This window comes from Prionailurus bengalensis, chromosome D1 (genome assembly GCF_016509475.1).
Source record: "Prionailurus bengalensis isolate Pbe53 chromosome D1, Fcat_Pben_1.1_paternal_pri, whole genome shotgun sequence".
Taxonomy (NCBI): domain Eukaryota; kingdom Metazoa; phylum Chordata; class Mammalia; order Carnivora; family Felidae; genus Prionailurus; species Prionailurus bengalensis.
Genome location: NC_057346.1, coordinates 6,316,559 through 6,331,820, shown reverse-complemented (window position 1 = coordinate 6,331,820; position 15,262 = coordinate 6,316,559). Strand labels below are relative to the sequence as shown.

The 15,262-nt window shown below is 41.6% G+C and overlaps 1 protein-coding gene across 4 annotated transcripts in view; it reads right to left on the bottom strand.

Annotated features, from left to right (window-relative positions):
* The window catches only part of ELMOD1 (ELMO domain containing 1), a 65,446-nt gene that overhangs the window by 26,132 nt on the left and 24,052 nt on the right, over positions 1 to 15,262 (bottom strand). For 2 of the 4 annotated variants that reach the window (XM_043579239.1, XM_043579240.1), the window contains exons 2-5: positions 14,582 to 14,679; positions 3,575 to 3,720; positions 3,192 to 3,220; positions 2,143 to 2,240 (exon numbers count right to left, since the gene is read on the bottom strand). In XM_043579239.1, coding sequence (XP_043435174.1) covers positions 2,143 to 2,240; positions 3,192 to 3,220; positions 3,575 to 3,720; positions 14,582 to 14,598 — 290 coding nt within the window. In that variant the 5' untranslated portion in view covers positions 14,599 to 14,679. Of the gene's footprint in view, positions 1 to 2,142; positions 2,241 to 3,191; positions 3,221 to 3,574; positions 3,759 to 14,581; positions 14,680 to 15,262 lie in introns of those variants that run through there. The other 2 variants (XM_043579237.1, XM_043579238.1) reach the window with 1 other exon arrangement.

The following is a 15,262-nucleotide window of genomic DNA, read 5'->3' as shown; positions in this document are numbered from 1 at the left end:
TGGTTAAAATTACAGAAGCAGGGCACCTGGGTGGCTCAGTTGGTTAAGCGGCCGACTTTGGCCCAGGTCATGATCTCGCGGTCTGTGAGTTCAAGCCCCACATCGGGCTCTGTGCTGACAGCTCGGAGCCTGGAGCCTGCTTCAGATTCTGTGTCTCCCTCTCTCTCTGACCCTCCCCCGTTCATGCTCTGTCTCTGTCTGTCTCAAAAATAATTAAACGCTAAAAAAAAATAAAAAATTAAAAAAAAAATTACAGAAGCAGCCCAAGGGTCCACCTGCAGATGAAGGGATAAAGAACATGTGGTATCCGGACAGTGGAGTATTACTCAGCCATAAAAGGGATGAGATCTTGCCACTTGCAACAACCTGGATGCATCTACAGAGTATAACGCTAAGTGAAATAAGTCAGTCAGAGAGGGGCGCCTGGGTGGCTCAGTCGGTTAAGCGTCTGACTCTTGATCTCAGCTTGGGTCATGATCCCAGAGTTCATGGGATTGAGCCCATGTCAGGCTCTGCGCTAAAAGTGTGGAGCCTTCTCGGGACTCCCTCTTTCTCTGCTCCTCCCCTGCTTTCTCTCTCTCAAAATAAACAAGCAAACTTTTAAAAAAGTCAGAGAAAGACAAGTACCATATGGTTTCACTCGTATATGGAATTTAAGAAACCAAACAAAGGGAAAAAATGAGACCAACCGAAAAAATGTACACCTGAAACTGATAGGACATTGGATGTTAACTACCCTGGAATTAAAACCAAAAAAAGACGTGCGGTTTAAAGAAGTAATGGCTTGACAGATTAGAAAATATTTCCCTCAGCCTTTTCTGTTTCCTGATTTTTTCCAGAAATTGAATTCCTAAAAATCACATTTTGTCATGTCAGTGTAGAAAAAAGCAGTGAAGCCCATACTGAGATGTAAACACACATGCTACCGCTTATCAGGGTTCTTCCCCCCTTAAAGGAAATCACAAGAATAGAGGGCAAGGAAATGCTTCTTGAATGAAACCTAACTTTCACAGAAGAGACAGAGAAGATCTGCTGTTAAATCTAACCCAGTCTCCAAATATGATTGTGAGTCTCATATCCCTCATGCCCAACCGCACTCTTAAATTTTTGGTTCAACTTCGTGTAATAATGAATTGCCTTCTTATTACCTTCCCAAAGAAATAAAATATGTGTCAGAGGTTTCAAAAAGACATTTGCCGTATAATTAAATCACCCTTCATGACTGAATAAGGAACAGACACCCAATTAGCTGAAGTGTCTGCGGAAGGATGCTCTGGAGACCATGTGGAGATGGAATTTTGTGATGAGCCCCCATTAGTCCCCAGAATCCCTCCAAGAGACAGACCTATACAGAGCGCACTCTGACATTCCCTTCAACCACAGCTCCCCGTCTTTAGCAATTAAAAGCCTTTCTCAGCGATAACGTGCGAAGTTCCCGCCTATCCCATCCGAAAGACAGGTTGATTGTTACCTACCTAAACTGTCTCTAAATATACCTGCACCGGAACTTATTCTACCCAACATCCTTAGCCCAAAATTTCACTGAGAAACTCCTGTACCCGATGGAAAATATAAAGCTAATTTTAAACATCACGTACGATGCCAAATGCATTTTAATATTTCCAAGATAAGATGACTAAATCACAAAGTTCTAAAGGCTTCATATAAAAACCATCTATCCCTCCCACACACGCCAGTCTCCTTGACAAGCATTAAGACCCGTCGCCAACATTATCAGCCTGTCATAAACTGGAGGAATATTTTTGATGGAGCAGATCCACTCAGGCACATTTACAAGGTGAACATTTACTGTTCATTGAAAATAGGCATCGCGCGGAGCGACTGCTGCTAAATGGGCTCCCCCGATTTCATCTTCTGATAGTAGGGCATCCATCAGATTTCTCACATTCATGGCATCTCAGAAGCCTACGCATGAATCATGACAAAAGTACAGAGTTGCTGCTGTTTACAAATATGAAAAAGGCACCTTTTCCCCCTTATTTTTCATCTGAAAGTCAAAAACATTGCAGATGATTGTGGGGGTGGGGCACAGAGAGGCAGAGCATGCCAGCGAGCTCAGCTCTACAGAAGTACTCAGTGCATGCCCTGCGCTCTGTGTTTACATCATAAATACATTCTTACTGTGGATTTATGTCGGGGTTAATTTTTTTCAGTTCCATGATGTCTTCTATAGTTTTTTCAATAGCATCAGGGTGAACACTCACGGAAGTCTGCAGCAGCTGGAAAACACATTTCAGTCAGTTCCCTTGTCACGAGCATCAGTGGCTTAAGCGGGGTCTCTTTAGATGGGGGGCTTCAAGTATTTGCTTAGAACTTCTAAATAAGACTAAGCTAGAACTAAGCTAAAAGCAAAAATTGATTTAGTGTTTGAATTCTAGAAAATCAGACATTTTCACAATAGGGGGAGTGCAATTTTCCTGATTAAGATAATTAACATAAAACAGAAATACATAAGTTTTTTGTCCTATTTAATTTTTTTTCAAGATCTTTATATTGAAACATTATAGCTTATTTTTCTGACCCAGTGTATATGGTTTCCATTGTTAATGGGCAGTATGCCTATGAGTGAGTGAAGCACATAGTCTTAAGGATATCAAATTAAGTAATAATATTTAAGAATCTTTAAAAAAAAAAACCAGATTTTTCTCTTTTATGTGGATGCTTAACTGTATGCTGTGATAGCTAGCATAGTGGCTTCTCTGATTTTCTTTGGAAATTTTGAGTATAAAATTAAGTGATTTGGGGCATCTGGGTTGCTCAGTTAACATTCCGACTCTTGATTTCGGCTCAGTCATGATCTCATGTTTCATGAGTTCAAGCCCCACATCAGGCTCTGTGCTGATGGTGTGGAGCCTGCTTGGGATTCTCTCTCTCCCTCTTGCTTTGCCTCTCCCCTGCTCACGCTCACCCTACCTCTCTCTCAAAAAATAAACTTTTTAAAAAAGAGGACGAATTCAACAACTGCGTCATAAATCTGCCTAGAAATTCACACTCAGTGGCTGCTCTCGTGTCATCAAGAGTATAATGGCTTGTAATGAGCAAACCAATCTTTTTTCTCAGTTTGCATTGCCATTGGTATATATTTGTTTGTTAAAACGTTTACTTTTTGATGATGGAGGTAAGCCTCCAAGTGAAAAGTTGTCGAAAAATACAGAAACGGTTTCACTTACCTTACTTTTTGAATCCCTCAGTGATGTTTCTGTAGAAGTGACAATAAAAAAGCCATGAAAAAATGACATTTACAAGGGGCTTAAAATTACTAAAAACAGGGGTACCTGGGTGGCTCAGTCACTTAAGTGTCTAACCCTTGATTTTGGCTCAGGTCATCGTCTCATGGTCATGAGAGTGAGCCCCATAACGAGCTCTGTGCTGGGCACGGAGCCTGCTTGGGATTCTCTCCCTCTCCCTCTCCCTCTGCCCCTCCCCTGTGCATGTGTGTGCGCTCTCCGTCTCTCTCTCCCTATCAGAAGAAATTACCATACACAAATATAACGTGCTGCACCCACAATCCCATCAAGCTTACATTCTGCTCACTTCTTTGTTTCATACTTACCGATTTTCATGGTTCTAGAAGCCCCAGGCTTGGTACTGTAACAGATCCGTTGCAGTTCACATCTTCCAGTCAGCTTCCTCATTACAAATTTTAGGCAGCGCCACAAAAATTTACAGTAAAAATACAGGCACACCTGGAACAACATTCTGTCAAAGACAAAAGACAGCACCCTTCCAATAGAACTCTGGAAGAGAATGGAAAGCGGCCACCACCAGCAGGAAAAGCCCAGAAAAAAAATCAACCATTAGACTTCTGGGTTTGCAATCATATTCGTTTCCCTGCTCCCGTGTTATTTTACTTGGCACAGCTACAAAACCCATTTTTGGGAGGGAAGCCCACGGTCTGTGAGGATGCACTAACTATGACTGCAGGCAACTCGAGAAGGCCCTGTATTCTGGTTGAATTTGATATTCCAAACACCGAGGGGGACACACAGCCAAGAATCCTTTCTTTTCTTACCTTTGCCTAAAAACCTCATGAAAATGAATCAGTACCATGTAAACAGTACGTCTGTGTTTTGGAGTTGCCTCTCCCGTAGCCACGGGGAAGAACGAGCCATGGCTGAACTCGCCTCCTGCCGCTGTAGACAGCCCCTCAGCTGGCCCTGCTCCATGTGCGGCCCCTCCTTAGTGCCTGCTTTGACTCTTCCCTCTCTCTCATTCTTTCCCCCCGCCTGTCTGCTTTCCATTAGGCGCCGTTGTCCCCCTTGAGGACTCGGTTGTGTGCCACCTGTCTTCTCTGCTGCCGCTTCTCGCGCTTGTCAGAAGGCAAGTTCATTGAGCAAGTAGGGTGACCTTCAGTTCGTCAACCTTCTCTGATTTAAACCTTCCCCTGACTCCACCTCTTGACCAGCTTGTTCTTGGCTCCCGTTAAACAAAGTTTGCCTTAGAGCAGCCCAGTAATTCCTCAACAAACCAGGAAGTATCTGGTCACCAATCGTGTCCTTACATCTCTGGCACATGTGGACTTGTGTTTTATGCTGACTTTTATTTTTAACTTTTTTAAATGTTTATTTTTTGACACAGAGAGTGAGAGTGAGACAGAGTGTGAATAGTGTAGGGGCAGAGAGAGAGGGAGACAGAATCCGAAGCAGGCTCAGGCTCTGAGCTGTCACCACAGAGCCTCATGTGGGGCTCGAACTCACGAACCACGAGATCATGACCTGAGATGAAGCTGGACGTTTAACCAGCTGAGCCACCCAGGTGTCCCTTATTTTATTTTTAATATGTGAATGTCTCCTACTTCATGACACTGTTTAGAGTCTCAACATGACTCAAGCTACAGAGGTAAAGAGGACTTCTCGTCCAGGAACTTATATTCAATCTACGTCTGCATACCACGCATTCCTAGGAGGCAGAATTATTTATAGAACTTCCTGTCAGTGTCATTTCTAAAAGATGTTTCTTTTTCTCAAATGTTCACTGATTCCCTCCAGCCCTACCCCAAGGTGATCCGGGGTCACGCAGGTGAATGAGAGTTGTTAACTAGTAGCCTTAGTGATGTGATCCATCCGTGAATATGAACCGTCACCTTGATTGTGTTCCTTTGCTTAATTGCTCTGGCTCTAATGTCTTGAACAGCCTGTGTTAAAAATAAAAATTCTACTAGGCTAATGTGTACAAGGGCTTGGAATGTGTATCATATAAATGCATAGGGAGTGGAGGAAACAGTAAGTAACCAAACTGCTACAATAAGACAAAACAATGGAATCCTTTGTAGGTAATGGAATTATGTTCTAGGATATCAAATAACGTGAGAAAATGTCATGATATGCTTACAAATAGGAAAAATTAGGAAGAGACATACATGAAATGATCGACTTTATGTTTTAGAAAACTCTAATGCTGGGGTACCTGGGTGGCTCGGTCAGTTAAGTGTCTGACTCTTGATCTCGGCTCAGGTCATGATCTCCTGGTTTGGGAGTTCTAGCCCTGTATTACTGGGCTCTGTGTTGATCCCAAGCCTGCTTGGGATTCTGTCTCTCCTTCTCTCTGCCCCTCTCCTGCTTTTGCTCTCTCTCAAATAAATAAACTTTAAAAAGTCAAAAAAAAATGGAAACTGTTAAAAAAAAAATCTAATGGTGATGTCTGAACAAGGAGAAAAAGACACTGGATACATTCAGATGTTAACAGTGGTATTAATGGGTAAAGGAATTATGAGTACTTTTTACTTTCAATTTTCACTAAGTATATTTTCATTTTTTGTATAAGTACATTTTATTTTGTTTAATAAAAAAGGCTATAACAATTAAAATGTATAAATGATCACCAAAAGCCATTACAAGAGTGTATATAAGATTTCTATGTGAAGTCAGTTAGCTTCTGCTGAAAGATAAAAAATGGATTTACTACCTTTTAAAGTCTGAAATTCAGCTGTTTTAGTCACATACATCCTAAGATCTATTATGATTAAAAAAAAAAAAGGTAACCTAAATATAAATTTAGTGGAACATCTTAATTAGATGCATGAGAAATTTTATGAAACTTGAGCTTTCTCTCGGAAAAAAAAAAATTCTGTTTTCCAACTACTAGATAGCTATGCCAGCAGAGAGGATTGAGCATATCTTTGTTAGCTGGTGATGGGCCAGCTGGTATTGCTGTTACTGGTCGGCTTTATTCCTGTGACGATGTCGAGGATAAAAGCTTCCCGTGACCGGTCCTTCTGGGGCCCAGGGAGCTTGCTTACAGCACATGGGCCGGCTCCTCAGATGAAGCCTCGTAGTCCGCGAGCCAGGACTCCGTGACAGTCAGGTTCTTGGGGACAAAGGGCTCTGATCAGTCAGGGGTACCTTTGTATTTACTCTGCTTAGGGTACGAGGCACCAGACCATTTTATAGCTCAAATTAAACTAGAAAGTTTCCCTCATACAACGTCTCCATCAGATCCATACAGAGACGTGGCTTGAGGCCTAGCCGTGTCCTCTGAGGGGCAGGAGGTGTCCACGTGGACAGTGGCATCTAGCCCATCTGTGATTTCTCCCGCTGCCTCCTTGCCCATGAGAAGAAAACGCCTGGGGAACGGTTTTGCATTAAGACAGTCTTACATAAAAGGAGAGAAAAGACATCATGTTCTGTTTGCTCTGATCTTCTCTGTTTCCAGCTCCCCTGAGGCTCACACTGTCAAAGACAGGGAGACCCGTCGTAGTCGGAGATCTCCAGCGACAGGCTGGCGATGCTGCCTCATGTCTCAGGGCTCGGCACTCTCTGGGGTCTGTCACATCCCTCTCACGCAGCCACACAACCAGTGTCACAGGTTGTGAAAGAGAAATGCCCACTTCCATCACGGAGTGAAATTTATACACTGCTTCTTTACCTGTTTGTAATTTCTAGGCCAGGAGTCCTGATAATTATTTATTAAGAATATACTTTAGCTCTTTTCCTAATGGGCCCAGACACCCACAAGTATTTCATTAAAAGGCCAGCTTGCTGTGCTAGCACTGTATATTTTCTTGCTCTGCTATCTACATACTGTATATTTTTTCAAGCCAGATCATTAGATCAAACAGTATTTTGACAGATATAATTTATTTTGTAATTAGATCATAAACCTAAGGCAGAGATTTCAGAGATGGAAAGGCCAGTGGTGCCTTTTACTTTGGAAGCCTCGTTTTGATGACAGACACCACATCTAACTTGTTTCTGCAAGAAAGGACCAGATCAGCAAAGCTTCCATAGGATGACTGTTCTTCACCATCAGCTGTTGTCAGGGGCTCACTTTTGGAACGTTTGGACCTGTTGAAGTCCCTAAATCGTAAAGTTTATGCAAAAACTCCTGACGGTCCAGGGAGAATAAACATAATTAAATATTTTGGGAGAATGTTCGTAAGTTCATTTGGCATGTCTACCCTGAAAAGGAAAAAGTCAAGAAATGGATCTTTCAATGCTTTTTAAGTCCACCAGTGGCTGGTTTAGGAGAAAAAAAAGGAAGTTCTGTTCCTACTCTTTGAATGAGAATTACAGCCACACCCTCTCCACCATCCGAACTCTATATTCAGGGGCTTTATAATTCTGCTTGTTTTTTTCCCCTCCTGGCCTAAATCATCAAAATGAGAAGCTTAACTTTAGGTAGGGGAGTCTTTCGCTTTTTTTCTTCATAACGCTAGACTTTGTTTTCTTACTTGTGATGGAAGATTCTCAACTTACTACTGAAAGGATCCACTACCTTTTGTAGGAACAGCCACAAAATTCTCAAGACTACTGGAAGAAAATCCAGATTAAAACTAGCCTCTGTTTTAATAGCCACATGCATAGACAGCAGTTTTTGTGTTTGATCCCGTTGTTTCTTTTTTTAATGACAGCATTTTGAGAGTGTTCCAGAAGGACTTACTGTGGCTTCCTAACTAACATCAATGCGTTGCACAAGCACTGGGAAAAGCTGATTTAATAATAAGAACTACTTACACGTTTCATTTCCAATAGTTTCTATTACAACCATTTATTGGTATGCTCTAGAGTGAAGTTTATGGTTGAGGTCACAGCGGTGTTTTTCCACAAGCCAATTAGGGTCGCTTTTATTATTTCACATTCATTCCCTAGCTTGAACCAGAATAGCCATCCAAAGTAAGTTATTCAAAATGGATCATATCTCTAACACCAGATAAAAGAGAGCTCCTGTCTTGTGGTGCTTTGTTAGAGGAATCTACTCAGCAGGGATGGGACCGTTGAAGCAGGAGAATCGCCTAGAACTACGTAGCCCCGGCCTGCGGGCTGAGGGGGTGTGGGTACCTGTGGTGCAACACTACGCCATCATCTTAAGTTTGTGACTGACGTCTTCTTTTGGAATAATAAGAGAAAAGTGGCTTATTTTGAACAGTTTCAATGAGTTTGCTAGTGAAAGTTAATTCTTGCTTGAAGAAATCCTGTAATAAATAAGAAGTACACTACTGGTGAGGAAGGACACATAAAATAATCACAGTTCTTGATTCAAACCATAGTTGCCTAAACAAAACACTTTTCATCTGAATGGCCGTAGAGAACAACAAACCGCTCAATGTTTCCAACATTTCATTCATTTTCTAAAACGATGTTTGAAAAATTTTAGCAAAGGGGCGCCTGGGTGGCTCAGTCGGTTAAGCGTCCGACTTCAGCTCAGGTCATGATCTCATAGTTCGTGAGTTCAAGCCCCGCGTCGGGCTCTGTGCTGACAGCTCAGAACCTGGAGCCTGTTTCAGATTCTGTGTCTCCCTCTCTCTGACCTTCCCCTGTTCATGCTCTGTCTCTCTCTGTTTCAAAAATAAATAAACATTAAAAAAAAAATTTTAGAAAAAAATATTCTATTGAGGTTCCTAACTAGGGCTACTGGCAATCAATTGGGAATTAACTTGTCAATAGAGGTTTGGCCTAGTAAATGGGCCTCTCTCTACAATGAGCTTCCTAGTAGCAAGAGAAACTGGAGTAGACTTGATGCGTGGACTGGTAATAGTAAATCACAAAGAAACTATTTGTGGGCCCTTAGAAGAACAAGAATAATTCCCCGCCTTGAACGGCGGTGAGACCCAGTGCTCCGTCTGGCAGGTGGGTCCCCTGGTCTTTTCCATCATTATTTATCTGAAGAGATAACACTGCCTTTGAAAAGTAGTGGGTATAAACTTATCATGGATTGGCACTATTTCAAATTCTATTGCTACAGCAAAGGGCACTGTTTTTACTTTCCAGGGAAATTTTATCTGAGTGCGTAGAGACCAAGAGCGGACGGAGGGATAACTAAAACAATACTGGGGCGCCTGGGTGGCTCAGTCGATTAAGCGGCCGATTTCTGCTCAGGTCATGATCTCGCGGTTTGTGAGTTCGAGCCCTGTGTCGGGCTCTGTGCTGCTGGCTGGGAGCCTGGAGCCTGCTTCGGATTCTGTGTCTCCCTCTCTCTCTGCCCCTGCCCCGCTCATGCTCTGACTCTGTCTGTCTCAAAAATAAATTAAATATTTAAAAAAATGAAGACAATAAATAATGGCTTATCCTTTTTTCATTTCAAAGAAAAGGAGGCATGGGCTTATCTTGATTTATTGATGACTCACTACTCCATAAAAATTTGATGCTTAAATACATACATTTTATAAAACTTATTTATTTTTTTTTATAAAACTTATTTTTAAGATTCAGATTTTTTGTTTTTCTGTTTGGAGAATACTTACATTGACTTATTTATAAGGCAATCAACAAACACATTATACTTTGACATTTAAAAAGCATCTTTAAAAAGAAACTAAAAAGACTATTTAAACATAATCTCAAATACAAACTTTTATTGTAGATAAAAATATTTTAAAGAGAATGAAAAGTAAATCTATAAATACAAGAAAGTCATCATCCATAATAGGCCTCAAAATGTTCTAGAGGGGAGAAGGAGTGGGCCTGTTACTGTTATGGATTCACTGCGTAAGAGAATTTTTAAAAATGTGTAGTAACCGTCAGGAGCAGGGTAGAGGATGTTCTCAGTATTATGAATAAATTAATTTCTGTTGAGTTAAAGACCTAGAGTAGTTTCAGGAAAGAGATTGGAAATGAATCGGTGGGGGGAAAAATGACAGATGGTCACTGAAAGGTAGTTTCCAGATACAAAACGAGAAGACAGGCTGTGAAGGACAGGACAGGGCGTGGCAGGGGGAAGAAGGGAATGTGAGTCAAGAGCTTAGTTTCACTGCAAATCACATGCCATCCCTGTCCACAAAGAACTTCCAGTCTGGTAAGGAAAATGACCATAAAAACAAGAACAGTGTGACAGTCCTCTCCAAGAAATCGCCCAGAGTGTTAGTTAGAGAGGCAAAGGAGAGAAAGTACCTTCCTCTGAGACTGGATGGGGAAAGCCCACCCCTGCTGACCTGATCATCCTAATAAGGAGGCAAAAACAACGGGGAACATGAGGGTGCCCCCCCCCACCCCCCCCCACCCCCCCCCACTTCGGAACAAAAGACAAACATACAAGAGTTAAGGAAGTGAAATTCAAACTGACACTGAGTGTCCCTGGCCTCATGCTCTGGATGACGAGCTTCATGAAAGTGAAGTGGCCCAAGGGGTGGCCTTGAAAATCTCACCCACAGGAAACTGCCTAGAACACCTTTCAGGCTAACATATTTCAACAAGGGTGTGGAAACAGTTTGTTGTTGCTGTTTTGTTTTAGCGCAGGGAACAAAATAATTTAAAAATGTGTATGTGTAGGTGCACATGTGTGTGTGCTTGTGTGTGCACGTCATATGCGTGCGTGCATATTTATGTACATATGTATACAGTAACATGCATGCGTGTCGGCGATCACAGTCCTCCTTACTTGTGACTTCTGTGTCCATGGGCCTAGCACATTCTCCCTAGCAAGTGGTAGGTTCCTTTAGAGCAGAGGCCACCTCGTGTTTTCTGTCATATCCCCCACAATGCCTCACCACAGGCAAACATGAGGACTCTGCAGAAACGATGAGAAACAGCTTTGAGGTCAGGCGGGCCTCGTTCAAATACCTGTGTGCCCCTGGATGAGGTACTTCACCTTGCGAAGCCTTCTTGCCCTGCTCTGTACTATGGGATAGCGATTCGTACTTTATTACAATTGTAATAAAGAGAAAGTAAGAATTAAAAATGTGGTACAGTACTGGAATTATTAGCAGTATGTGCTCACTAAATGAATCAGTGGACGGAGATACTAATCAAATGTGAATGACTTAAACCAATTTACAGTATTTTTTGCTAATTGGGAGCCTTTATTTACCTAATGACGGCAGCAAAATACTCTTTGTTCCCCTCAGTTGCTTTACAGTCAGGACTTGGGTGTAACTTTGTTTTATTTCTCAAAAGTTCTCCTGGGGCGCCTGGGTGGTGCAGTCGGTTAAGCGTCCGACTTCAGCCAGGTCACGATCTCACGGTCCGTGAGTTTGAGCCCCGCGTCAGGCTCTGGGCTGATGGCTCAGAGCCTGGAGCCTGTTTCCCATTCTCTGTCTCCCTCTCTCTCTGCCCCTCCCCCATTCATGCTCTGTCTCTCTCTGTCCCAAAAATAAATAAACGCTCAAAAAAAGAAAATTAAAAAAAAAAAAAAAGTTCTCCCAAGAAGGTGGGAGTGTGACGAATACATTCCCTGTCTTCTGCCCAAGGAAGGAAGGTACGCAGTGAAGTCCACAGCCAAGAAAGTGAGACCCTGAGGCTGGGATAGTTGTTAGCAATCATTTATATGGGTGACTTAAAAGATTCCCTTGGGGCGCCTGGGTGGCTTAGCATCTGACTCTTGATTTCGGCTTAGGTCATGATCCCACGGTTGCTGAGATTGAGCACCACATTGGGCTCTGTGCTGGCAGCATGGAGCCTGCTTGGGATTCTCTCTCTTCCTCTCTCTCTCTGCCCCTCCTCCCCTCAAAATAAATAAACTTAAAAGATTCCCTTTATTAGAAAATTTCAAAATTAATACTGTTCTGATTACTGTAAAAAACATAATTTCAGTAAGCCATCCCTGTTAATAAAATATGTAAACTAAACCCTAAGCCTCAGTTCTGTTTGGGGCTCAAAAAGTGCCCCCTCTTTTTCTGATCACACATAAACACACTTTCTTTTCCATTTTATCCTCGTATTTTTTTAATGCAGACCATGGCTAAAAGTCACTGAGTGACCACGGGCTACTTATCCATTATCCCATATCTACTCTTACTTTAATTTAAAATACACCCTTCAGCTTGCTATACTAATCCTGGAGCATTTATTTCTAATATATAGTATTTTTTTAATCAAATATTTTCTCCACTCTGTATTGCTCTAAGTGGTACACCATTAATAGATCCGATTGCAGCAGTGAGCTAGAAAGAGCGGAGTTGGGTACCGTGTAACTTATATGTGGATTAAAATCCATTTTTTCCACAGCTCGGTTTAAGATTAACCTCGTTTCTTCTGGAGCTATAGCTGAAGTGTTTCATTCTAGAACAACTCAGAGGTTGACAGATTAACCACTCTGTGGGCTTTTAAATAATGCTGAATTCTTCTCAGAATCAGTTCCTTATTCTGCATAATGTATTGCTGAGCTCAGGAATAAATGCCTAATTTGTTCAGGCTATGCTTACATAACCTCTTTGGTTCAAGTGAAAAGATTGTCAAAATTGCACCACATCTGTGGGAGGGGACTACAGTGGGGAGAAAAGGCAATCTAAATGACCCGGTAGGGTTTGCAATTCAGGGTTATTACTCCTTGCCCTGTTGCCCTTCCAGATTCCATAAACACCAACGTATAATGAATACACACACATTATAACTTACTAAGAAGCATTAAAAACACAAACGAAGGTCAAAAGCAACGATCAACTAAGGACGGCAGTGATCGAGTTTCCTTTTATGACTTCAAAACCAAAGGTCAATGGAAATCCTCAAGTTTCTTTCTTGATACGTAATCTGTTACCCTAGCTTCAGTGTCATATAAATAATTGATATCAAGTAATATGTATAAAATATGTGTCCCGTTAAAAGAGAAGAATTTATATCAGAACACCTAAGTGACTGGGACGTGCCAGTTCTGTTATTCTTGGGCCTGTGTGAAGTTACAGCAGATTCTTACCACGCCACATCTCAATCTCAAACACTAATTGTAAAATACTCCAGTCTCTTCTAAACCCAGTGTTGCAGCTATTCAGCTTAAAACTAACAGAAACAAGTGCTACCATTTCTCCCGAAATGGCTGGTTTTGAGGCTGCTCAAGTTTTTCTAAAGTAAGAGCCTGAAGAGGAAATCCTACTAGTACTGTAAGTCTTGCCACAGGCGTCATCACTATCATCTCCCCCTTTTCAAAAGGAGCTGCTGACCTCTCAGCTCCGTGTAACACGAAAGCTTTCTACAACGAAAAGACACCTTGTTTACATTCGGGAGGGATTCCTAAATACCAATTTTTTGTGAATGTGTAAACAGGTGGGTTAATTCCCATGGCAACCAAAACCATGTCAGGTCAGTGCTCTGCTGGCCAATGTCCTAGTGCTTTTTCAAGTACTGTCCTTTTGCACAGCTGAGATACACAGGCTGAGGACTATTCTGTACAGTCAGTCGAAACCTAATGCCTGTAAACGGTTTAATAGTGACCTCCTGAGAGCTTACATACTTCTAAGACCCTGCAAAACAGTGAGTTGCACACAAAGTGATGTAGGTGTTCCAGACACAGTGATGCAACCAAAATCAGTGAGGAAAAGAAAATCGTAAATGGCAGCCACTGGAAGAAACCATTTTCTCAAAGAATTAAGCCCACCAGGGCCCAGAAAGTGTAATAGAGGTAGCCCATTTTGGGGAAAAGAAACTCAATCTTCTGGGAAGTGTGTACTGCTTTCTAACTTTGGGGGCCAGAATAACTTTGGAGACTATTTTGTCATATTTTAATAAGACGTAAAATTTCTCTGGGAATTTCATTAGATTGTGAATGGCAGTTAAATACTCGTAAAAATAATTATAATCATAGGTCCAGCCAAATGGCTTTCAAAACAAAACAGTATCACCTCACAACGCACCAGCATAAATGTTACTCTATACACCACAATCTTGAGGGAACCAATGGTTAATGTAGATTTCAGAGGCATCAGGAGTCAGGAGGAACAAAAGCTTAGAATATTTTTTTTTATAACCAAAAAGGAACATTTGAAACTGCCCGCATGGATGGCCAGCCAACCAAAATTTAAATTAAGGGATATTCAAAATTACTTTTTCTCAGGAAAATAATTCTATACAAATTATATTGACTACTTGGCTATTAATCCCTCAAAAGTCATCCTAAATGCTTTAGAGACACATGGCATCCAGGTCGTCCAAAGCACACCTGCCCCAGGCTTTGACGCCTGTGCTGGCTTACAGTCTTGTGTCACGTCCTGCTGCTAAGTGCTCCGTCGTATCGGTTTGCAGACGGGGTAGCCGAGGAACCTGTGACCAAATTATTCTTAGCCAAAATACAATACTGTTTGATGCAATCCTAAGAGACCTGGATATAGGATCCCAAATGGTGAACAGGAATATTATCCTAATTGGGAAGGAAGTTTCTCCATTTTAGAGAGCTCAACCGGGGAACCATAAATACTTACCGCAGGAAGTGCTTCATTGTGCCGGTTTTGATTAGGTGTTATCCACACTGTCCTCAAGGAGCTGCTTCCGAATTTGCCTTTGTCAGCGTAAGTGTCAGCTGTGGGAACAAATTTAATATATTTACTATTAATGGAGCTGGAAATCCCAAACCTGAGATTTCTGCTTACCATAGTAAGCAGACAGAAAGCACCCAGAACGTTATCAACTGAACTGCTCACGTAGCAATCCAGTTTGGTGGATGGAGATCATGGCCAAAGACTTTTACTTTGTAATGACATAATTAGCCTTTCATTGTAAGTCCCTTGATGGGGAAATAATTAGTTTCATAAACAATCTCTTCAATAGTAAGATTTTTCTCTATTTTGGGTATTGTTCCTGTATTTTTAAAATTTATCTTATTTTTACTTTTTTTTAAGTAGGCTCCACGCCCAGTGTGGGACTTGAACTCACAACCCTGAGTTGGGTGCTCTACTGACTGAGCCAGCCAGGTGTCCCTGTTCCTATATTCTGAAGAACAGTATTTGTAAGAAAAATAGAAATGAAGAATCATATTATCCTAATTTTTTTAGAATCATATTATCCATAATTATCCTAATTTCCAGATATTTGGTAATCTTAAATCTGGCAATGTCAGCCTTCCAGAAGTACAACTTGAAAATAATTAGAAGCAACTGGTAATG